The sequence below is a fragment of the Crocuta crocuta genome, unplaced genomic scaffold (genome assembly GCF_008692635.1).
Source record: "Crocuta crocuta isolate KB4526 unplaced genomic scaffold, BGI_CrCroc_1.0 scaffold142, whole genome shotgun sequence".
Taxonomy (NCBI): domain Eukaryota; kingdom Metazoa; phylum Chordata; class Mammalia; order Carnivora; family Hyaenidae; genus Crocuta; species Crocuta crocuta.
Genome location: NW_027528892.1, coordinates 1,779,577 through 1,802,740, shown reverse-complemented (window position 1 = coordinate 1,802,740; position 23,164 = coordinate 1,779,577). Strand labels below are relative to the sequence as shown.

The 23,164-nt window shown below is 43.5% G+C and overlaps 1 protein-coding gene across 1 annotated transcript in view; it reads left to right on the top strand.

The window, feature by feature from the left end:
• The first annotated feature begins 6,083 nt into the window (after window positions 1-6,083).
• The window catches only part of NLRP13 (NLR family pyrin domain containing 13), a 30,271-nt gene continuing 13,190 nt past the window's right edge, over window positions 6,084-23,164 (top strand). The window contains 4 exon segments of the mRNA XM_077756945.1: window positions 6,084-6,384; window positions 13,603-13,686; window positions 13,689-13,757; window positions 20,367-21,954. Of these exon segments, the coding sequence (XP_077613071.1) occupies window positions 6,084-6,384; window positions 13,603-13,686; window positions 13,689-13,757; window positions 20,367-21,954 (2,042 nt within the window).

Below are 23,164 nucleotides of genomic sequence, written 5' to 3'. Positions count from 1 at the left end.
GGTGGTATCTTTAGTTCACATGGGGAACATCTGCAAAAATAATGTTGGTGGGCCCCACTGCAGACAGATTATATCTGCATTCTTGAGGAGGTGGGGGGCAGAGCTGACATAAACTGTCTTTTTTGTTTCTTTATTTTAGAGAGAGAGAGAAGGAATATGAGAGAATATGCCCAATTAGGGGAGGAACAGAGAGAGAGACACACAGATTCTGAAGCAGGTTCCAGACTCTGAGCCATCAGCACAGAGCTGGATGCAGGGCTTGAACTCCTGAACCATGAGATCATGACCTGAGCTGAAGTTGGATGCTCAACCAACTGACCCACCCAGGTGCCCCCAATTAACCACTTCAATGTGTACGTTTCATTCATTCTTTTTTTTTTAATGTTTTATTTATTTCTAGGAGAGAGAGAGAGAGACAGCGTGAGCAGGGGAGGGTCAGAGAGAGAGGGAGTCACAGACTGAAACAGGCTCCAGACTCCGAGCTGGCAGTCAGCACAGAGCCCGACGCGGGGCCTGAACCCACGAACCACGAGATCATGACCTAAGCGAAAGTCGGACGCTTAACCGACTAAGCCACCCAGGCGCCCCCAATGTGTACGTTTCAGTGTATTTAGTACATTCACAGGGTTTTGCAACTGTCCCTTTTGGTCCCCTCAGTATTTATCATCACCCCAAATGAAATGTGAACCTGTTAAGCAGCCATTCCCACATTCTCCTATCCTGCAGCCCCCCCGCAGCTGCCCATCTGCTTTCTGTCTCCATAGATTGACCTATTCTGAATATTTCATATAAACAGAAGCCTGTAATATGTAGCCTCGCAATGTCTTCCTCTGAGCAGGATGTTTGCTGAAGTTCATCTACATTGTAGCATGTATCTGAACTTGATACCTTCTTTTTTATGACTGAATAATAATCCATTGTGTGAATATGCCACATGTCATTCATGTGTTGATGGACCCATGATTTGATCCCCCCACCGTACTGTGAAAAGCGCTGCTAAGAACATATGTGTACAAGTGTTTGTGCATCTGTCTTCATTTCTTTGGGGGTGCATACCCAGCACTGATAGCCTCCTACTATCCTGGATTCTGTGGTTTAAGTGATTTGGTTGAATCTTTTCCACCTTTGCATTAACCATTTATTCGATACATATTTGGGTGCCTGCAATGTGTTGAGCACTTTTGGAATAAAATGGTGATCAGGACGAAATCTTGGGGTTCCCTCGCGAGGCCTGAGAGCTTGCACCATGACTCTGTTTTGCCTCCAGTAACTGGCATGAAGTAGGACCTCAAATATCACATCTTATGAACTCGTTGTCTTTGTAGATAGGAAATTGTGTGAGTCTGGGCAATCTTTACATGGTCCAACCTGGTGGTAACTGAAGTAGTTCTGCAAGGCAGAGGCCCCATGCACAAGGCTGTTGCTGACTTACTGTGTGTTTTTTTAACAGTTGCCATGCGTAGCGATCTTGCAGTGGGTTTCTTTGGTTCCTTGTTGAATTGTAACCTGCACAAAGCATAGACCATCTTAAGCGCATGGTGTTGGAGGAAGGCAAAATCTCCTGCCAACCCAGAACACCTCTGCACAAAAGAGAAAAACATTTTATTGCAGTCGGGCTTAATGCTTAGTCGAAGTGCATCACCAGTGAATCACGAAAGAGGATAGAAAGGCAGATGGAAAATCGGCCCTGTTTATAAAGCCCAGTGGATACAGCTGGTTACTTCTATGTTCTCAAGATAAATAACTTGTCTTTAGTATGAGCACTTGTATCAGGAGTTGGCAGCAACATTTGATACATGCGTTTCATCCGAAATTTACCTGGTAATCGAGGTGACCATTTGTAAGAGCTAATTGTCTTTCACCAAAAAAGTAATGAAACTTGTATCTTCTCTAGGACAAGCAGGTAATCACAACTTGGAACCAAGACCTCAATTAAAGTGTCCTGGAGACCGAGGGATAGGGCCACCATCTTCCTTGGTGTTTATAGCTCAGAGCAACACCAGCAAGAGGCAACTTAGACTTTTAAGATGTTTCCATGCATCTCAAAGAGCCAGAGAAAAAATTTGCAAAGACAAGTTTGCTAAAGAAATGCCCTTAAGGAAGGGGCAACCTCTTGTCCACTTTCTGTTTCTATGATTTTTTAAATTTTATTTTAAGATGACCTATGTAAGTGATACCATGCAGTATTTTTCTTTCTGGCTTATCTCACTAAGCAAAAGGTCTTCCTGGGTCATCCTTGTGGGAGGGCCTTGAGAGATAGGGGAAGGACGAAGAGGCGGTAAAAGGGCAAAGCTTCGAGCTATAAGATAAGGTCTGAGGATCTAATGTAAAACATGGTGACTATAGTGGATAATACTATATTGTGTGATTGCAATTTGCTGAGAGTACAACTTGAATGATTTCATATGTATATACAAGTGAGGTGATGGATGTGTTGACTCGATGGGGAGAATCCTTCACAACACATACATTTATCAAATCAAATCACCACAGTGAATACTTGAAATATCTTACAGCTTTGTCAGTTATACCCCAATAAGGCTTAAATTAGAAAATGAGGAGGGGCTCCTGGATGGATTAGTGGTTAAGCATCTGACTCTTGGTTTCTGCTCAGGTCATGATCTCATGGTTCATGAGTCTGAGCCCCACATCAGGCTCTGCATGGATGGTGAGGAGCCTGCTTGGCATTCTCTCTCTCTCTTCTCTCTCAAAATATCTAAAATTTTAAAAAAACTTATTTTTGAGACAGAGACAGCACGAGGGGTAGGGGTCTCTCAAAACTTAAAAAATTTTTTTTCAATGTTTAGTTTTGAGAGACATGAGACAGAGCATGAGCAGGGGAGGGGAGAGGGGGAGACACAGAATCTGAAGCAGCTCCAGGTTCCTCACTGTCAGCACAGAGCCTGACATGGGGCTTGAGCCCACAGACCATGAGATCATGACCTGAGTCAAAGTCAGCACTCAATCGACTGAGCCACCCAGGCGCCCCAAGAAATAAAGCTTTTTAAAAAATGAGGAGGGAAGTCTCTTCCTCTTTTTTTTTACATAAGTGAATATTAAGAATTTTAACTTCTGATTCATATTTGCCCTTATAGCAGCTTAACACGTCTTACATATACTGTAATGCCTTCTCTCACTGTTCAAGACCCTGAATGTGTCCAGTACCCTAGAATACCCACAAGTGCTCCTTCCCAGGCTTCCCCAGAGCTAATCATTACTCTAAATTCTCTCATGGTAGCTTGATTTCTGAGCTTCATATTAAAGCTATTATGTTTTAATATGTATGTAAAGCATAATCAGCTATTATGCTTTAATAGTATGGGCGCCTGGTGGCTCAGCCAAGCATCCAACATTGGCTCAGGTTATGATCTCCTAGTCCGTTAGTTCAAGCCCCACATAGGGCTCTGTGATGACAGCTAGGAGCCTGAAGCCTGCCTCAGATTCTGTGTCTCCCTCTCTCTCTGCCCCTTCCCCCCTCAAAAATAAACATTAAAAAAAGACTATTATGCACTGCATACCTCTTGTTATCTGTTCTCTTCTCCACGTAATAACTGAGAGGTGCATGTGGTTTTATGTGCTGCTGTACAGAATGCCATTGTATACATGTAACACATTCCTACATTGGTGGACATTTGGTTTCTTCCAAGTGTTTGATTATCATCAACTAGAAATGCTGTAAACATTCTTATTTGTGTCTTTAGGACACGCTTCTGGGAGAGGAACTAAAGAACCTGTGTGCATGTAGCTCTAGGACATGCTGCCAGGCAGTTGTACACAGTGGTCATATCTTTTTACATGGGTATTCCAGCTCCACGTCGGTGACCACACGGGATATCGGCCTTCACCATTCTAGCTCCTCCGTTGGGGTATACCCAACTCATTGTGTATCATTGTGGATTGAGTGGAAATTATCTGATAAGTCCTGCTCATGGGTCTTTTGGATAACCTCATCTCTGAGATGTCTCCTGAAGTGTTCTGACCTTTAGTAAAATTAGGATGTTCTCACTGCGGTTATTGGGGATCGTGTTCTGTACATACATGTCAGTTAGGTCAAGTTGGTTAGTGATGTTAAAATATTCTACATCTTGGGGCGCCTGGGTGGCTTAGTCGGTTAAGCGTCTGACTTTCGCTTAGGTCATGATCTCGCGGTTCATGGGTTCGAACCCCGCGTCGGGCTCTGTGCTGACAGCCAGCTCAGAGCCTGGAGCCTGTTTCGGAGTCTATGACTCCCTCTCTCTCTGACCCTCCCCCCCTCCCCCCCCTCACGCTGTCTCTCTCTGTCTCCTAGAAATAAATAAAACGTTAAAAAAATTAAAAAATATATTCTATATCTTACACTTTTTTCCCCCTGTCCCCTTAGTGATGGAGATCTGTGTTAAAATCTCCAATTTTTAAAATTTCCTTTTTTGCTTTATGGATTTTGAAGCTGTATTATCAGGTACATAAAAATTTAGAGGTATTCAGTTTTCCTGCTGGACTTGTCCTATTATAAAATGGCCTCTGTGTTCAGTGAGAATTTTGTCTTTAAGTGTGCGTAAGTAATGTTACAGTTAAACTTTTTCCCTTCTGGTTAGGGTATGCACCCTGCACTGTTTCACATTAGTTTACTTAAAATGTTTTGTGCTCTGATACTTGTCATATGCCTCTTATTTTTACCCAGTTTGACACAGTTTTCTTCAGTCAGTATTTATCTCCTGTATGTTTCTATAACACATTGTGGTTTTGGTCTATCTTCTTGCTAGAACTTTTGTTTGTAATTTTTAAATGTTTATTCATTTTTTGTTCTTAATTTTTAATGTTTATTCATTTTTTGTTCTTAATTTTTAATGTTTATTCATTTTTTGAGAGAGCATGAATGGGGGGGTGGTGCAGAGAGTGGGAGACACAGAATCCAAAGCAGGCTCCAGTCTCTGAGCTTTCAGCCCAGAGCCCAATGCAGGGCTTGAACCCATGAGCCATGAAGTCATGACCTGAGCTGAAGTCAGACACTCAACTGATTGAGACACCCAGATGCCCCAGTTTGTGTGGGTGCGTGTTTGTGTGTGTTTTAAGTAGGCTTCATGCCCTACATTGGACTCTGCTTTCAGCGCAGAGCCTGCTTCAGATCCTCTGTCTCCCTCTCTCTCTGCTCCTCCCACATGCACACGTGTGCTCTTTCTCTCACTCAAAAATGTTTAAAAAATAGCAGTTAACATACAGTGTAGTATTAGTTTCAAGTGTAATATAATAATTCAACACTTCCATACATCACCTGGTGCTCATCACAACAGGTGCACACCTTTATCCCCATCACCTATTTCCCCCATCCTTCATTCCCTCCCTTCAGGTGACCATCAGTGTGCTCTCTATAGTTAAGAGTCTGTATTTTACCTTCATTTCTAAAGGACATTTTCACTAAACATAATCTAGGTGGGAAGTGTGTTTCTTTCCTTTATGACAATTTATTTTATTTTTAGTTTTTTTATGTTTGTTTATTTTTGAGAGACAAAGACTGAGCATGAGTAGGGAAGGGGGAGAGGGAGAGAGAATTGGAACCAGGCTCCAGGCTCCAAGCTGTCAGCACAGAGCCCAGTGCAGGGCTTGAATTTGCAAACCATGAGATCAAGACCTGAGCCAAAGTCAGATGCTTAACCGGCTGACCCACCCAGGTGCCCCTCTTTACAGCAATTTAAAGATATCCTTTCATTGACAAGTTTATAAAATAGAGCTAACTGATGTACCTGTGTGTCACTGGTGGTTTAGAGAATGAAATGAGAGTGACCTACTGTAGTGTGGAGTAAGTGTTTGGTATCGCTTATTCCTTCTCATGTGCCAGGTACTGCTTTAGGCACTGGTCATGCAGCCAAGGACAGACCATGTCTCTGTCCAGAGGGAGTTCACGGTCTTGCAGATGAGAGACAAGTATAGAAACACAGATAGCAGAAGTACTTCTGGGAGAAGATAGAGCAAGCATGTTGATTAGTTTTGGAGGAGGTGAAAGTCCTGGCTTATGGTTTCAACTCCATTTCTTCTCTATAGGTTCTGTTTGTGTTGTGGATGCAACAGTTGTTGGGCAAAGCTAGAAATCCTGCATGTTAAGCAAGATGAGCTCCTCTGCGAACATCTATGTCGAAGATCGTTTCTATAATAAGCTTCTGTCTTACCTGATGGGCCTGGATCAGCCTCAGCTGGAGGAATTCAAGGTCTGTCTCCAGTCCTCACAGCTGCTTCTTGGGAACTTCCAGCAGATTCCCTGGGCAAACTTGAAAGCCATCGATCCCATTAACCTGTTCTGTCTGTTGAGTGAATACTTTTCAGAAAGGCAGATCTGGGAAGTGACCCTCACCATCTTTGAGAACATGAACCTGAGTTCATGGTGTATGGAAATTAGAGCAATGCTGAATGGTGAGTGGGTCCGTAGGAGGGATGGAGGGAAGGATCGATGAATAGACCAGGACAGGGGGTGGGGGTGGGGGGGTCATTGTCCTGGTACTCATGGAAGCAGGGAGACTGCTGTTGGATTTTTACGGGGTCCTGCCAAATTACTAGTCTACCCCGTAAGGAAGAATCTCCCTGCTGAGCTATGAAAGTTTCAGGTAAAGGGGATAAAGTCTACAAAGATTTGGAGATACAGCCTGGGAGGGAATGGGAGTTGGCGATCTGAGGCAAAAAGAGGAAAGTGAAAGGCACACTCAATTGTGTTACAAGCCTTCTTTTGAAAATACAAATTTGTTCCATGCAGCTGTAGTATTAGGGAGTGATTTGAGCATAACAGCAATTTCATGTTTGCTTATGAAGATTTTTTTTTCCTGCAAGGGAAACCCTAGGTACATACAAACAAAACAAAAAACTGCACCTAGCACGTGGAGCCTTGAAGGAATATACCAAATGCACATGCACCTATACACACCTCAAGTATCTACCAGCTACCTAAGTGTGAGCCACACCAACCCAAAACTTACTGCCCGATTTCAGATCACTCTCTTTCCACTTCACAAAACCTCACAGACTGCCACACTTCCCACACCTGCAAGCAAACGTCAGACAATGCTGGATTTATGGTGGTGGTGCAGTAGTTAGCTAACCACCTGGTGTGGCATCGTATCGCGTAGTATTTGTTGTAGTTGTGATGTATTTAATAACCAGTTAGCAAGTGTAAAATTCTGCTACTCTTTTTTTCCTCTTTTATTTTTTTAATGAACATATCACTGATCCCGTTTTCCTATAAAAATAAAAACCTGAATGGTTTTTATCAAGTTTTCTCTCTGGTGAGTCTCAGGAGCTCTCTATGATAGACGTGGCTGCCTCAGACCTGTAGAAAATAATCCTGGGGCACCTGGGGTGCTCAGTCAGTTGAGTGTCCATTCGATTTTTTTTTTTTTTTTTACAAATAGTTTATTGTCAAGTTGGTTTCCACATAACACCCACTGCTCATCCCCACAAGTGCCCTCCTCCATGCTCATCTCCTCCCTCCCCCACCAACAACCATCAGTACTCAGTTTGTTCTCAGCATTCAAGAGTCTCTCATGGTTTGCCTCTCTCCCTACCCCCCCATTTCTCCCCTTCTCCCCCATGGTCCTCCATTAAGTTCTTCCTAATCCTCCTATACGTGCAAACATATGATATTTGTCCTTCTCTGCCTGACTTATTTCGCTAAGCATAACACCCTCAAGGTCCATCCATGTTGCTACACAGGCCAGATTTCATTCTTTCTCATTGCCGTGTAGGATTCCATCGTATAGATAAACCACATCTTCTTCGTCCATTCGTCTCTTGGTGGACACTTAGGCTCTTTCCATGTTTTGGCTATTGTTGAGAGTGCTGCTATGAACATTGAGGTACATGTGATCCTATGCATCAGCATNTGCTTTGGGTAGTAGTGACATTTTAACAATATTTGTTCTTCCAATCCATGAGCATGGACTGTTTTTCCATTTTTTGTGTTGTCTTCAATTTCCTTCATAAGTTTTGTATAGTTTTCATTATACAGATCTTTTATATCCTTGGTTAGGTTTATTCCTAGGTATTTGATGGTTCNTTCATAAAATGAGTCTGGGTGTTTTCCTTCGATTTCCATTTTTTGGAATAGCTTGAGAAGAATTGGGATTAATTCTGTTTTAAATGTCTGGTAGAATTCCCCAGGGAAGCCATCAGGTCCAGGGCTCTTATTTGCTAGGAGATTTTTGATAACTGATTCAATTTCCTCACTAGTTATTGGTCTGTTCAGATTTCCTATCTCTTGTATGAATTTTGGTAGTGAGNGGAGCATTCAGCCCATTTACATTCAGTGTTGTTATTGAAATATGTGAGTTTTGAGTCTTTGTGTTCTTTGTGGGGTTCATATTTGTGGTGGTATCTTTGGTATCTTTGTTCCTTGCAACATTTCCTTCAGAGCGCNAAATTCTCTTTGTCCTTATATTTTGCCATTTTTCCTATGATATGCCGTGCAGAAGATCTATTCAAATTACGTCTGAGGGGAGTCCTTGAGCCTCTTGTATTTCAACGTTTACTTTCTTCCCTAGGTTGGGGGAGTTCTCAGCTATAATTTGTTCCAGGACTTCTTCAGCACCTTTTCCTCTCTCTTCCTCTCCTGGGATTCCTATGATCTGGATATTGTTGTGTTTGACCGTATCGCTGAGGTCTCGAATTCTTCTGTTCCTGGATCAGTTTGTTTCTTTTTTTTTTTTTTCCTCAGTTTCCTCTTTTTCTATAATGGTGTCTTCTAAATCCCTTATTCTCCTTTCTGCCTCTTCATGCCATGCATTGGATGCCTCCAATTTATTATGTATCTCATTTATCGCATTTTTAAATTCATCATGCCTATTTTTATGCTCCATGTTGTCTGTAGCCATAGTTTCCTTGATGTCCCCTATGCTTTTTTCAAGCCCAGCTATTAATTTTATGATTATTATTCTAAAATCTTGTTCAGTTATGCTGCTGATATCTGTTTTGAGCAGTTCATTAGCTGTCAATTCTTCTTGGAATTTCTTTGGAGGAGAGCTCTTTCGTTTCATCATTTTAGTTGGGTTTCTGTCTCTTGTTAGTTTTAAAGACTTGTTATGCTCTCTGCACCTGTGAGCGCTGCTGTACCCAAGAAGACTCTTTGACTGTCCAGGGCCTATCCTTTCAGAGAGTGTTTTTTGAATGGTATCTCTTGGTCTCCCTTGTTATTTTATTTTCCTACTCGTAGTGATATTTGGGACTCTCCACCATGTGTACTTTGGCTTGTTTCTTGAGGTAGCTCTGGAGAAGAAAACAGATGGACAAACACACAGGGAACAGAGGCACACAAATGCACGGACAAATCCGACAAACCTGCAAACCAAGAGGGGAAAATGAGAAAGTTAAGAGAAAAAACGGAGGAGGGAAGGCGAATAATAGAAAATAAAAAAATACATAGCAAGGTCAAAAAGAAAAGGAAAAAAGAAGAAAACCGATGGACAAAGAATGGTTTAAAGCATATAACAGGATTTTCCAGCTACGATTAAATAGCTGGCTGTATTCAGTGCTGGTTGAAGAGCATAGAGAAAGAGAGAGAAGACAGGGCGGGGATGAGGCAAAATTGGAAATAGAATGAACAGGCAGGAGGGATAAGAAGCTTTTTTCAAAGAACTATATGGTGGAATATGGTTGGATAGGTGATAGAAGGACGCTGGTGTTATCCAAAGAAACTATATAGTCTAATTACTCCTGAGAGACAGAGATGAAAAGGTCGGTAAGTATAGAATTTACATCTATAGAAGGACTAAATGTGACTGTTTAAGCAAGCCAGTGACCAGAGTTAATCAGGTCAGTGTTCTGGGGACAAAAAAGAAAAAAATTTAAATAAAATTTAAAAAAAGGAAAAAAGGGAGGAGGGCAGCTCTCAAGCAGGGATGGGCGTGGGGTGATCCAGTGAGTCAGGCGGGAGCTTTGCCTAGGCGGTTGTGGGGAGAAGAGTGGCGGCGCTCCAGTCCCTTCTTGAACCAAGCACTGCACCTCGCTGTTTTGGGTGTGTAAACTCCCCGTGCCGGGGGCGCAGCCAAAGTGGGTCGCGCTCTTTAACCCAGACCAGGCCTAGTTTCCAAATCCCAGACTGTGCACCCCACTGAAATTGCTGTAGACACAACCTCGCAGGCGATCCCCTCGGGGCAATTCCAAGACTCTTGCCTAGCCCTGGGGGTGGAGCTAGATCGCTGCTCCCTTCTCCTCCGGGTCGGGTTGGTGAGCAAGGACGGAGGTTTGCCTGGGGGTCGCACTGGAGAGTGGGAACGGGGTCCCTCTGTGTCTCGTCACCCGAAACACGAACTCGCGGGCAAATCTCCCAGATTTAAGCCCTTCGCTTTCCCTCTGGGGGTCCAGCCAAGCCAGGAGCACAAAGGAGCTGTGGCGCACAGCTCCTCTAGGGGTCCAGCCAGCCAGGCAGGAGCTCAAAGGAGTGGTTGGCTCGTGGCCCCTCAGGGACGAGTTGGCGCGCGGGGATCTGGCATGGGGATTTGGTGCGCATGGTCCTTCTGTGCCCCAAGGGGAGGTTTTTCTGTTCCCCAGCGACAGAGACCGTGTCGGGAGTAGTTTCGGACTCTCTCTTTCCCCTCTCACTCCCCACAGAGGGGGATTACCCCTGTCCCTCCAGTCTCCGATCCTGGCCCGATTTTTATCTTCGCCAGTTCGCACTCACATTAGAAGGCTTTCTCAGTGGATTCTGTGTCCTTTCTCTCCCAATCTCTTGGGTTCTGTAAGGTTTCCTATGGCTTCAGATCTTTTCCGTGTGAGATATGGGGGCGAGTACAATGCACGGAGCTCCCTACTTCTCTGCCATCTTGCCCCTGTGTCTCGAGTGTCCATCCGATTCTTGATTCTGGCTCAGGTCACAATCTCCTGATTGGTGGGGTTCAGCCCCACGTTGGACTCTGTGCTGACAGCATGGAGCCTGTTTGGGAGTCTCTCCCTCTCTGCCCCTATTCTCTCTCTCTCTCTCTCTCTCTCTCTCAAAATAAGTATTAAAAAAAATCCTGACTGGGGCGCCTGGGTGGCTTAGTTGGTTAAGCGTCCCACTTTCGCTTAGGTCATGATCTCGCGGTTCGTGGGTTCGAGCCCCGCGTCGGGCTCTGTGCTGACTGCCAGCTCAGAGCCTGGAGCCTATTTCAGAGTCTGTGTCTCCCTCTCTCTCTGACCCTCCCCTGCTCACGCTCTCTCTCTCTCTCCTAGGAATAAATTTAAAAAAATATTAAAAAAATAAAATAAAATAAAAAAAAATCCTGACTTTCATCAGTACTTGTTATGAGTCAGGTGTTGACCCCAAAGCCTCCTGTAAATTTGTACTTAGTTTTTACCACACTTCTAAGAAAGAAGCCCTGTCATTCCAATTTTAGAGACAGGAAACTGGGGCCCAAAGGTCAAGTGAGTTCCCCAAGGTTGCAGAGCTGGTGACTGGAACCCGGGCAGTGGGTCCGAGACTCTGTGCTTGACCATCCACTGCTGCTCTTGGCCCAAAATGAGGACATGAGATCTAAGGAGTAGGGATGGGAGCTGGCAACATGATGGCTTCCTTATCCAAGCTTTGGGCTTTGGAGATCCTGAGTCCGGGAAGTTTAGGCTCTGTGTGCCTTCCGGTGAGCAGGAGGATCGGGGGGGAGTAGATCTCCCTGTCCCCACCTGTTCTTCCTCCCACCTCCCTGCTTCCCTTAAAATCCCTCATTTACTCATGTCTAGAATAGGCAGGTATTGAGCAGAGAGCTAGAGAATGGGACCTAGTCTCCTTAATTGCTGTTGTAGACTGGCAACCCCAGGGGGAGGCATTTGCAGAGGAGGATGCCCTGAAAGGAAGAACCTCCTTTCTGCTCACTGATCCTGTGTGAAGGCTGCAGAGCCAGACCTGGAACACTGAAGGGACCCCTTCTTCCTAGTCCTTCTGTGGTTCCCACTTGGCTTCTCGAGGGGTGTGGAGGATGTCTCTTCAGCACGAAAAAGCCCTAGACCACATCCAGCAATGTGGAGACGACAAAAGGCCCTGTGAGTCAAGATAGCTTCTACTACCCCTTGGCTCCATCTTCTAGTATAACAAGGGTCTCTACTTGAATGATGCTGTGGACTAGGAGTATGTGAATCCATCTGTGTTATGGACACAAGTGTACCGTCTTTTGGGGGCCCTAGGTTTAGAAGCTCAGGTTCTGGAGTCTGATTGCCTGGATTCAAAGGCTGGTCTACGTAAGCAACTGTAACCGTGGGTGAATTACTTACCACTGGGTTGCCGTTCTCTCTTGAAAACCAGGCCAATTGTACCCCCTACTGAATTTCTAGGATGAAATGTATAGAAGGTACTGGGCTCAGAGAAAGTTCTCACGTGTATGTGTATCTTTAAGGTAGTTTTTTTCTAGATTCCAGATGCTAGTTTTGACGATGATGCCAGATGGGCCATGTCAGAACCAGGAATGTTTTGCCCTCTAATTTTGCATCCCTTCCATCCTACCCAAGACTATTTGAACAGATTTTTGGGTAGGTGACTATGTAATGCAACAGGCTTTCCTAGAGAGACAAAGGGAAGTCAGAGATGGTTGTGTCCTTTTTTTTTTTTTTTTTTTAAATAAAGGAATTGGATTCAAATTCTAGGCTGTTGTGTTGGGACAGCTTGTCTCTTTTGACATGCTGTCTCATCTGGCCCCAGCCAGATCTAGAGCCTTCAATTTAACATGTCAAAATATAGATGATGGCAGCAAGGCTATAGCCTCGAAAGGTCCCCTCATTGACTTTATGTGCAACAGAGGAAGGGCAACATGTCATGTAGTGGGGGTACAGATAAATGGAGCCAATGGTGACGGACGATCTTGGCCTACTGAGCTATGCTCCATGAGATTCCAATTCCAGTTTCCGCTGTTAGGAGAGCTGGCCTAACCCTGGATAAATTCCTAAACACACACACCCTACCAAAATTCACCCAGGAAGAGATAGAAAATCTGAACAGACCCATAACTAGTGAAGAAATTTAATCGGTTATCAAAAATCTCTCAACAAATAAGGGGCTTGAACTCCTGAACTGAGAGATCATGACCTGAACTGAAGTCCGATGCTTAACTGACTGAGCCACCCAGACAGCCCTACACTGTTAATGTTTGAAAATACTAGAATTCTTTTTTTTTTTTTTTTTTGAAAGTAGGCTNACCCAGTGTTGGGCTTGAACTCGTAACCCTAAGATGAAGAGTTGCATGCTCTACTGACTGACCCATCCAGGCACTCCTTGGTGCTTTTATTTATGTAGTACTCTGGTATCCAGAAATACTGGAGTGGCTTCTCTGATGGGTGTTGTTCTACATACTTGGGATACATCGGCAAACAGAGGCTAGCCATCCGTGTCCCTCCAGTGGGAGGAAAGAGGTTCTGAATATGAGAAACACATAAACTACATGGCACGTTAGGAGTTGACAAATGAAACTGGAAAAGAGAAAGGTGAATGAAGAGAGCCTTGGGTGTGTGCTGTAGGGATTAGGCGTGGTACTAATCAGGATTGTTGAACTAAAATTTGAGCAAAGACTCAGAGGTGAGGCAGTGGGCCACAGGGGTGTGGGGAGGAGGGCTGACAGGGGATGGCTGGGTTCAAAGTACTTGAATGGATGGAGCTGGAGGCTGGGATTCCTTTGGTGTCTTCAGTCCCAGGCTTACCAATGGGCCTTGTGGAGAGCATCTATCATTGTCGTTTTCAGCCTGGGTATCTCAGGATCCCATCATCACTGTTTCAGAGATGGCACAGACACAGGACTCCCAAGATGCAAAGCAAGAAGAACCGGAGGTTCCAGAAGAAGAAGGTTTGTATACTACCTTTTGGTGATGATGGACAAATTGCTTGATGCAGCATCCATTTTACTGGGTCTATAATTGCTACCGCCTCTGAATTTTTCATCACTTTACAACACTCAAGAAACGACACCCTTCCCAACCTGCTCTTCCACTACTGCTTATTTTTTTAATGTTTATTTTTCTATTGGGAGAGCAAGAGGGTGTGCACGAGCAGGGGAGGGGCAGAGAGAGAGGAGAGAGAATCCCATGCAGGTTCTGCGCTGTCAGCACAGAATCTGATGCGGGGTTTGAGGTCCTGAACCGTAAGATCATGACCTAAGCCGAGATCAAGAGTTGGACACTCACCCAACCGAGCCACCCAGGTGCCCCCACTGTTTATAGAATAATAAGTTAGTGTAAACTGGATAACTTCTCTGACTCCCCTCTCCAGTTCTTGGATACCATTGTCTGTTTCTGGACTTTGCATTATTAGGTAACTGTATTTGTTTTGTTTTTGTGTTTTGTACCCGTTGATTGTTGGAGATTTTCATGTTGACAAACTATTATATGTAGTTATGGAACAGGCTTGGTTTTATCAAATACATGGAATAGTGTATGATCCAGAAAGAATCATGGAAATCTAAAACTTGTAATGAGAAACATCAACCTTTTGTACATCCCTTGAGTTGTATTCTGTAAAAGCCATCAGCTGCCCCTCTGGGTTGCCACTTTCACTGTTTCTCTGTTCAAAAACGATTAGCATACACTGCAATTTCTTAGTCTTTCAATCATTTATCATGGTAGATAAATATCTATCTTCTCCAGTTACTTATTTTTGTGGAGGAATAGATTTTTAGTGTTGTGGGTATAAACCAATGCTGGGCCACATAACCCATCAGGATCATTTGCTGTATTTGTTTTCCAGAGCTGCCATAGTGAATTTCCACAAACTGAGTGGCTTACATAACGGAAATTTACTCCCTTAATAGTTGTGAATTAGTCCAAAATCAAGGTGTCACCAGGGCACCTTGGGGTACCCTGGGGCTTGAGGGGAGCATCCATCTCTGTTTATCCAGCTTCTGGTGGCATTCCTGGGCTTGTGGCTGCGTCCCACCAATGTCTGCCTCTGTAGGCACGTAGCCACCACCTCTTTTGTGTCAGAACTCTGTCTCTTTTGATAATATAATTGGTTGCATTTAGGGCCATCCAGGATAAATTCCTCCACTCAAGGTCCTTAGTCACATTTGCCACATAGGTTAAGGGGATTAGGATGTGGACATAGCTTGTGTGTGTGTGTGTGTGTATGTGTGTGTGTGATGGCTCATCCCACTACACATACCTTTTGGGGAGAACCATTTCCTGTTTTTGTTTGAGTTAGTAATTCCTTTTTAAACTTTCCATGCAATTATTATCCCCCAATTCTTTGGGAAGTATAAGGCAATTGATGTAACCAGGAACCCATCAGCTCCCTCTCACTATTTCTAGACAATTTCCTAAAGCCATCCCTCTTTCCCTAGTCTGTATCAGCTACCACCTACCTCCTATCCTGGGACTTCCTTTAATCTCAAATTCCATTTTCTTTCTTTTTTAATAGTTTATTGTCAAGTTGGTTTCCATATAACACCCAGTGCTCATCCCCACAAGTACCGTCCTCCATGCCCATCACCCCCCTTCCCCTCCCCCACCCCCATCAGCCCTCAGTTTGTTCTCAGCATTCAAGAGTCTCTCATGGTTTGCCTCCCTCCCTCTCCCCAACTGTTTCCCCGCTTCTTCTCCCCCACAGTCCTCCTTTAAGTTCCTCCTCATCCTCCTATACATGCAAACATATGGTATTTGTCCTTCTCTGCCTGACTTATTTCACTCAGCGTAAGACCCTCAAAATGGATAAAGGAACTGAATGTGAGACAGGAACCATCAAATTCCATTTTCTATTCTCAAAAGCTCACCTCCCCTTTTCCCATCTGTCTTTCTCATGGCTGTTCCAGGGACCCATTTTATAACTTAGAGAAGACCGTATGAATTAATATTTTTGAGAGTTTGCTTGATTGAAAATTTCTCTAGTGTACTTCTTGATGACTGGCTTGGGTGTAATTGTCCAGTTCAAGAGCCCTTCTCTCTGTGTTTCTTGTGTTCCAATGTCCTCTAGTGTGCACTGTTGATAAATCTGGATAAATCTTTATTTTTTTTTACATTGTATATGACCTATCTTTTACATTATGAAAGCATATGGGGTCCTCCACCGCCGTGTTCTGAAGTGTCACAGGGTGACTAGGTTTTGGGTTCTTCTCCTCTTAATTGGGCTGGATACAAAGCAGGACCTGTAAATATAAGAAACATGTGCTCTTCTCTCAAATATTCTTGAATTAGTTCTTTGGTATTAATCGTTCCTTCTGTTTTTTTCTGAATCTCTAATTAGGTGTTTTTCCTGGGAGTAATATTAGATCATAGTTTTTTAAAACCAAAATTTATTTTACTATTTTTTTTGTTACTAAGTGTAGTTGACACACCATGTCACATCAGTCTCAGGTGTACGATACAGTGATTGAGCAAGTTTATACATGAAACTGTGCTACCAGAAGCATAGCCACCATCTGTTCCATTGCATTGCTATTACCATTGGCTGTATTCCCTGTCTTCTGCCTGTGATTCCCCCTCCCTTTACCTATTTTGCCCATCCCCCCAATGTAACTTTTTACTTTTTATTTTTTTTTCCATTTCCTTGCTTCAAAGAGTTTTATTTTTTCCTTAGTTTATTGTCAAGTTGGTTTACATATAACACCCAGTAACTTTTTAATCCCAAGCAACTATCTTTGTTCTTGTTAAAAATCATTTGAATGATTACTTCAACTCTGTCATACCCTCCATGAAACCTATTTCATCAATATTTTTTATTTTTATTTTTTAATTTTTTAAATGTTTTTTATTAGAGAGAGAGAGCACGAGCAGGGGAGGGTCAGAGAGAGAGGGAGACACAGAATCTGAAACGGGCTTCAGGCTCTGAGCTGTCAGCACAGAGCCCGACGCGGGGCTTGAACCCACAACCGTGAGATCATGACCTGAGCTGAAGTCGAACGCTTAGCCGACTGAGCCACCCAGGCGCCCCTATTTCATCAATATTTTAAAAATGTTTTTAAAAAATTTTTGACATAAGCAGGGGGAGGGGCAGAGAGAGGAGGATGGAGGATCTGAAGCAGGCTCTGCACTGTCAGCACAGAGTCCAACATAGGGCTTGAACTCATGAACCTCGAGATTATGACCTGAACTGAAGTCAGATGCTCAACAGACTGAGCCATCCAGGTGTCCAATCAATAATACTTTTTTTTTTTAATGTTTTTTTTTTTTAACTTATTTCTAGGAGAGACAGAGACAGCGTGAGCAGGGGAGGGTCAGAGAGAGAGGGAGTCACAGACTGAAACAGGCTCCAGGCTCTGAGCTGGCAGTCAGCACAGAGCCCGACGCGGGGCTCGAACCCACGAACCGCGGGATCATGACCTAAGCGAAAGTCGGACGCTTAACCAACTAAGCCACCCAGGCGCCCCCAATCAATAATACTTTTAATATCAAAACTCTTAACTCTACTTATCCTTATTAGGATCTATTTTAATATAGATGTAAAAATATACAACTTTTGGAGATTTTGATTCCCAGACTTATCTGTTAAAGTGATGATACAAATATAAATGGTATGGAGTGCTTAATATTTTAAATTTTTTCCTATGTAACTAATTCTACAAAGGTAGCCAACTTGAAAATTAAGTGTTTCCAGAGTGCCTGGGTGCCTCAGTTTGGGGTGTCAGACTCTTGATTTCAGCTCCATTCATGATAATCATGGTTCATGAGTTCCAGCCCCATGGCAGGCTCTGCACTGACAGTTTAGGATTCCCTCTCTCCCTCCCCCTCCCCTGCTGCTGCTTTCTCTTTCTCTTAAAATAAAAAACTTTAAAAAATATATTAAAAAATTAAGTGTTTGTTCTTCCAGCTTTTATTAATGAATCAGATTATATATCAGTTTCTACTGCTTGTCATTTGATATCTTGATCACATCTTTATATAAATCTCTCAATCTCACTCTTTAATAGCTACTTAATATACCATTGTGTGGATGTATCATTGTAGCTAACCCTCTCCTGTTGATAGAAATCTAGGCTTCTGAGTGTGAATATTAGACAATACTTTGATAAACATCCATAACCTATTGTGTACATCTGTAAATATTTCTGTAGAAGATGTTCCTAAACTGGAACTCCCAGATCAAAGCCCATACAGAATCTGAACTTTGCAGCTAGATTGGTCCTCGCAAAGGCTATAGGAGGTGATCTCCCCAATGATATTATACTATAGGTGTTTGAGTTTACTGTCGTGCGATCAACACGGATTCTTCCAAATACTTGCCAACTTGTTAAAAAAAAATTGCCCTGGCTTAATATTTGGTGTACATTCATTCTACAAGTGAGTTTGAACACTGTAATTGCTTTTAGCCTGATTATTTCTTGCAAAATGACCATTTGTTTCCCCCCCATCCTTTCATTTTGAGCACTTGCTCTCTTCTTTACTGACTCATAAGGCCACATTATGTGTAGAAAAATGACTCCTTGGGGGTGCCTGGGTGGCCCAGTCGGTTAAGCATCCAACTGTGGCTCAGGTCATGATCTCGCAAACTGTGAGATCAAGCCCCATGTCAGGCTCTGTGCTGACAGCTCAGAGCCTGAAGCCTGCTTCAGATTTTGTTTTTCTCTCTTCCCCTCCTTCTCCCCCCCCTCTTTTTCCCTCTCTTCTTCCCTCTCTTCCTCCCTCCCCCATCTCTCTCTCTCCTTCAAAAATATAAACATTAAAAAAAAAAAGACCTCTTGATCTGTCCCATTGATGGCAAGTACTGTAGGTTTTCTCTTGAATCTATATGTCTTGAATTTGTATTCTGCTTTCTAGCCTCTGAATGGCAAGACTCCTTCCCCACTTGGCTGGATAGGGGTGGACAGGAAGGGTAGGTCTGCAGTAGCTGTCACCTGAGTTTAGATCTGCATGTTCACCAGCTCTTGTTGCACGGAAGAGAGCAAAGGGCAGGGGAGGTGGATCGCCTTGTTCTGAGGGAGGAGGTCCTGCTCAAGTCCCACCGCTGGCCCATAAGATGGGTTTCTTAAAGGTTCAGCAATCGAGCCTTGGGGTTTAATCAGTCCAGGACAACAGTTCTTGTCTGGAGATGAGGTGAAGCTCTGCACAGCTGAGTATTTGAGGAAAGCCAGTCTTGAGAGATCTTTGATTATCTGGATAGAAAGGACCCTGCCTCCACAAGATGACCTTTCCCTTCTGAAGGGTAGAATAAAAATGCTTTTCCATTCTTTACAGCTTATTTGGAACTCCTACACAAGGGGACTGAGGTTCAAAGAATTGAGTATCCACAAAGCATCACAGCCCTAAGTATTCTAAATCTTAAAGAAAATGTGAAAGTGGGTCTTTGGTATTCCCACTCTGCATTCTTTCCACCAGGAACGTGTGCGTGTGCGCATGTAGTAAACAGAATCCTCCTCCACTGAGCTAACTAAACCACAAATGTAGAATGCATGTACAACTCTATTTTCCTTAGCATCCCCCACCCCCATGTTAGAAATCATTAGTGATGCTACTGGTTTTACTCTCCAGATATACCCTGGATCCATTCATTTGACCTGATTTGATATTTTTGGTTTAATTTTGTGTGTGTGTGGGGGGGGAGTGGGTCTGGTTTTTTTGGTTTGGGTTTTTTATTTTTTGGTTTGAGTTTTTTTTAATAATGTTTATTTTTGAGAGAGAGACATGGAGCGTGAGCGGGGAGGAGCAGAGAGAGGGAGACAGAATCTGAAGTAGGGTCTAGGCTTTGAACTGTCAGCACAGAGCCCAACTCAGGGCTCAAACTCACAAATCGTGAGATCATGACCTGAGCTGAAGTCAGTCACTTAACTGAGCCACCCAGGCACCCTCCATTCATTTTATACACTTCTGTTTGAGTTCTTCACAGGCCTTGTCAAGTGCTTCCACAAAAAAACCAGGGACCTGTTGTTGCTGTTATGCTATCAATGTGTATGTTAGACCAAACCTACCCATCTTCACTTAGATGATGGAAGCAGCTTCATACGTGGGCTTCCTGCACCATAATCCCCTCTCCAAGCAACAGTGACCTTTAAGACGTGTAGATGATGACTTCTTGGCCTTTAGAACAAAGATACTCCTGACCAGCCCTTCCCCAGAGTTTAGTTTACCTATTGGACATCTTGCTCACTGTGCTCTAGAATGTCCTTTCTGTCTGCGGGCACTTGCACTAGCTCTTCACTCTGCCTGGAAGCCTCTCCTTCTACATCTTGGACTGGTGTCTTCTCATGATTATGGTATTAACTCTCCTTCAGAAGCCTCTCAAGATCCCTTTCCCCTTTCAGAGGACATTCTCCGTCTCTGTTGTGTCCTCTTGCGTTTTTTGTCTATATCCTTAAACTATTTACTTCTACCTTGGCTACTTTCTACCACCACACACCCATCCTCCAAAAGTTAGACCCTCAAAAACAGAACTTGTCTTGTTCAAGGCTTTATATAAGGACTTAGTATTCTTGAGGATGAAACTCTTTCTGACCCTTACTGTGTTCTGTTTTGCCTGACTCCTCTGTTCTTAGACCACAGAAGAAGATACAGAGAGAGAATGAAGGCTAAAATATTGATGATGTGGGACAACATCCCTTGGCCTGAAGACCATATATATCTCCGCAACGTGACTGAAAAGGAACATGAGGAACTGAAGAGCCTCCTGTATCCTAACAGGACTGGAGCCCAGCCACAGACTATCGTCTTGGAGGGCCTAGCAGGGGTCGGGAAGACCACCTTGGCAATGAAGGCTGTGCTGCATTGGGCAGAGGGCTTTCTCTTTCAACAGAGATTCTCCTATGTTTTCTTTATCAGCTGCCATAAAGTTAAAGAGATGAAGGATACCACATTAGCTGGCCTGCTTTCCTGGGACTGGCCTGACTCCCAGGCCCCCATTGAAGAGGTCAAGAGTTGCTCTGAGAGGCTCCTGTTTGTCATTGACGGCTTTGAAGAAATGGACATGCCCTCCAATTTGGATGGCAGCCCACCATGTGAAGACTGGTACCAAGAACTCCCAGTCAACAGAATTCTGTTCTACTTGTTGAAGAAAGAGTTGGTTCCCCTGGCTACCTTACTGATCACAACCAAGGAGTATAGAACCAACGATCTTAAAAACTTGTTACTGAATCCATGGTTTGTACAGATCTTAGGGTTCACAGAGGGAGACCGGGAGGAGTATTTCATCAGGTACTTTGGTGACCAAAACAAAGCTAAGAAAATCTTGCATTGGGTAAGAAAGAACGAAACTCTCTTTCACTTCTGCTCTGCCCCCATGGTGTGCTGGACCGTGTGTTCCTGTCTGAAGCAGCAAATGGCGAGAAATCCTCACTTCCAGCTAAGCACCCAGACCACCACCAGTCTGTATGTCTACTTTTTCTCTAGTTTGTTCGCCACAGTGGAGGTGAGTTTGTCGGACCAGAGCTGGCCAGATCAGTGGAGAGCCCTCTGCTCTCTGGCTGCAGAGGGAATGTGGTTTTGGAAGTTCACATTTGCAAAGAAGGACCTCAAACACAGGCATCTGGAAGAAACTGTCATTGGTTCTCTCCTCAGGTTGAATATTCTTCGAAAGGTCAGTGACTGTGAGGATTGTGTTACTTTCACTCACCAGAGTTTCCAGGTGTTTTTGGGGGCCATGTTCTATGTGCTGAGGGGAATGAGAGGATCTGTTGGTGGTCCTCCAAAGCACCAAGAGATGAAGGTGCTTCTGAATGATGCCTTGGCTGACACAAACTTCTACTGGAATCAGATGGCTCTGTTTTTCTTTGGCCTTTTAAAAAGAAACCTAGCAGAAGAACTGGAAGATACTTTGCGTTGTAAAGTGAATCCTCGGATAATGGATGAATTACTGGAATGGGCAGAAGAATTAGAAAGCTATGACCTCATCTCCAACTGTTTTGAATTTCTACACTTTTTTGAGTGCTTATATGAGACTCAGGAGGAAAATTTTGTAAGACAGATTTTGAGTCATCTCCTTGAAGCTGACCTTGATATTTTTGGGAATCTACAACTCCAGGTTTCTTCGTTTTGCCTAAAGCACTGTCAAAGTTTAAATAAGCTAAGGCTTTCTGTCAACGGTACCATCCCTCAGATGGAATTGACTTTCAACTTGGAAACTCTGGAGTGAGTAATGCAATGCTGTTTCCTTCCCAGATTTCTTCTCCCCAGGCTCTGTCCAAGTTCTTCTATGAAAAATTGGGGATATGTTGTTGTGTTATCAGTGGTTGTGATTGACCAAACATTCTAAAAGCGATAACAAATCTGCTGTTAAGGTCAGTCCATGCTTCTCTACAGAACGGCTTCTTTTTGTCTTTCCTCAGTGGTTTTTAATTGTCTGTAGATCAGAATTAACTGGGATGTTAAACATATGAATACATGGGCATGTGTACGCACAAATACAAATACACTAAGGTTGGAAACAACTGCTCTAACCAATACTGTAATAATTCTGGGCACAGCGTGTAGTACTTTATATCCTTTAGGTGCTAGAATGTGTTCTTTGTTTTACTTCCTTCATCTAAGATAAAAAGTTTAATTCATGACTTGAATGCTCTTTTATTCGTATAAACATTGAGAGCTTACTACAGCAAGAAAATACTAAATAATTAGAATTCTAATTATCCTAAGTTCTAAATATCACATGAATCTTTTTATTTTATTTTTTACAAATAGTTTATTGTCAAATTAGTTTCCACATAACACCCAGTGCTCATCCCCACGAGTGCCCTCCTCACATGAACCTTTTTAAAAGGTTTTTCTTTTTTTTTAAGTTTATTTATTTTTGAGAGAGTGCAAATGGGGAGGAGCNGTGTGAAAGAGGAGGCTTTGTATTTTTAGATAGGAGAAGCCCTTCTTCTATCTAAAAAGATACTTGAGTCAAGACCTACTTGTTGGGGCTGGAGTATTGCTTTGGACTGAAGCTTCTCCCACATGATGTAAGAAGAGATCACAGCATCTCCAATCTGGCTTGGAAGTTGGGACCAATGGAGGTGGCCCTCGAAAGAGGAGCCGGGGAAGAGCTACCTGACCAAGGACAGAGTGCGTGGCTCTTGGAGAAGGCATTGGGTTGGATGCTCTGGAGTTCAGTCCAAATAGTTCGGTCCTGCTGTGCTTGTGCAAATCAGCGCCTACCTCAGGGTCTGAAAATCAGACGTATGTGCTGAGTCAGTGAGTTCAGAGGTGAGGATTTGGCAGTAATGACTCTTCTCAAACCTGAGGGAACTGGATCTAACACGTAGGAGGCAGCTTAAAACATCCTGTTTGAGGATCTGCTTTTTCACTCTTCCCCCTTTCCGTCTTACCACTTAGTCCTAAAGACGAAGAGAAATAAATT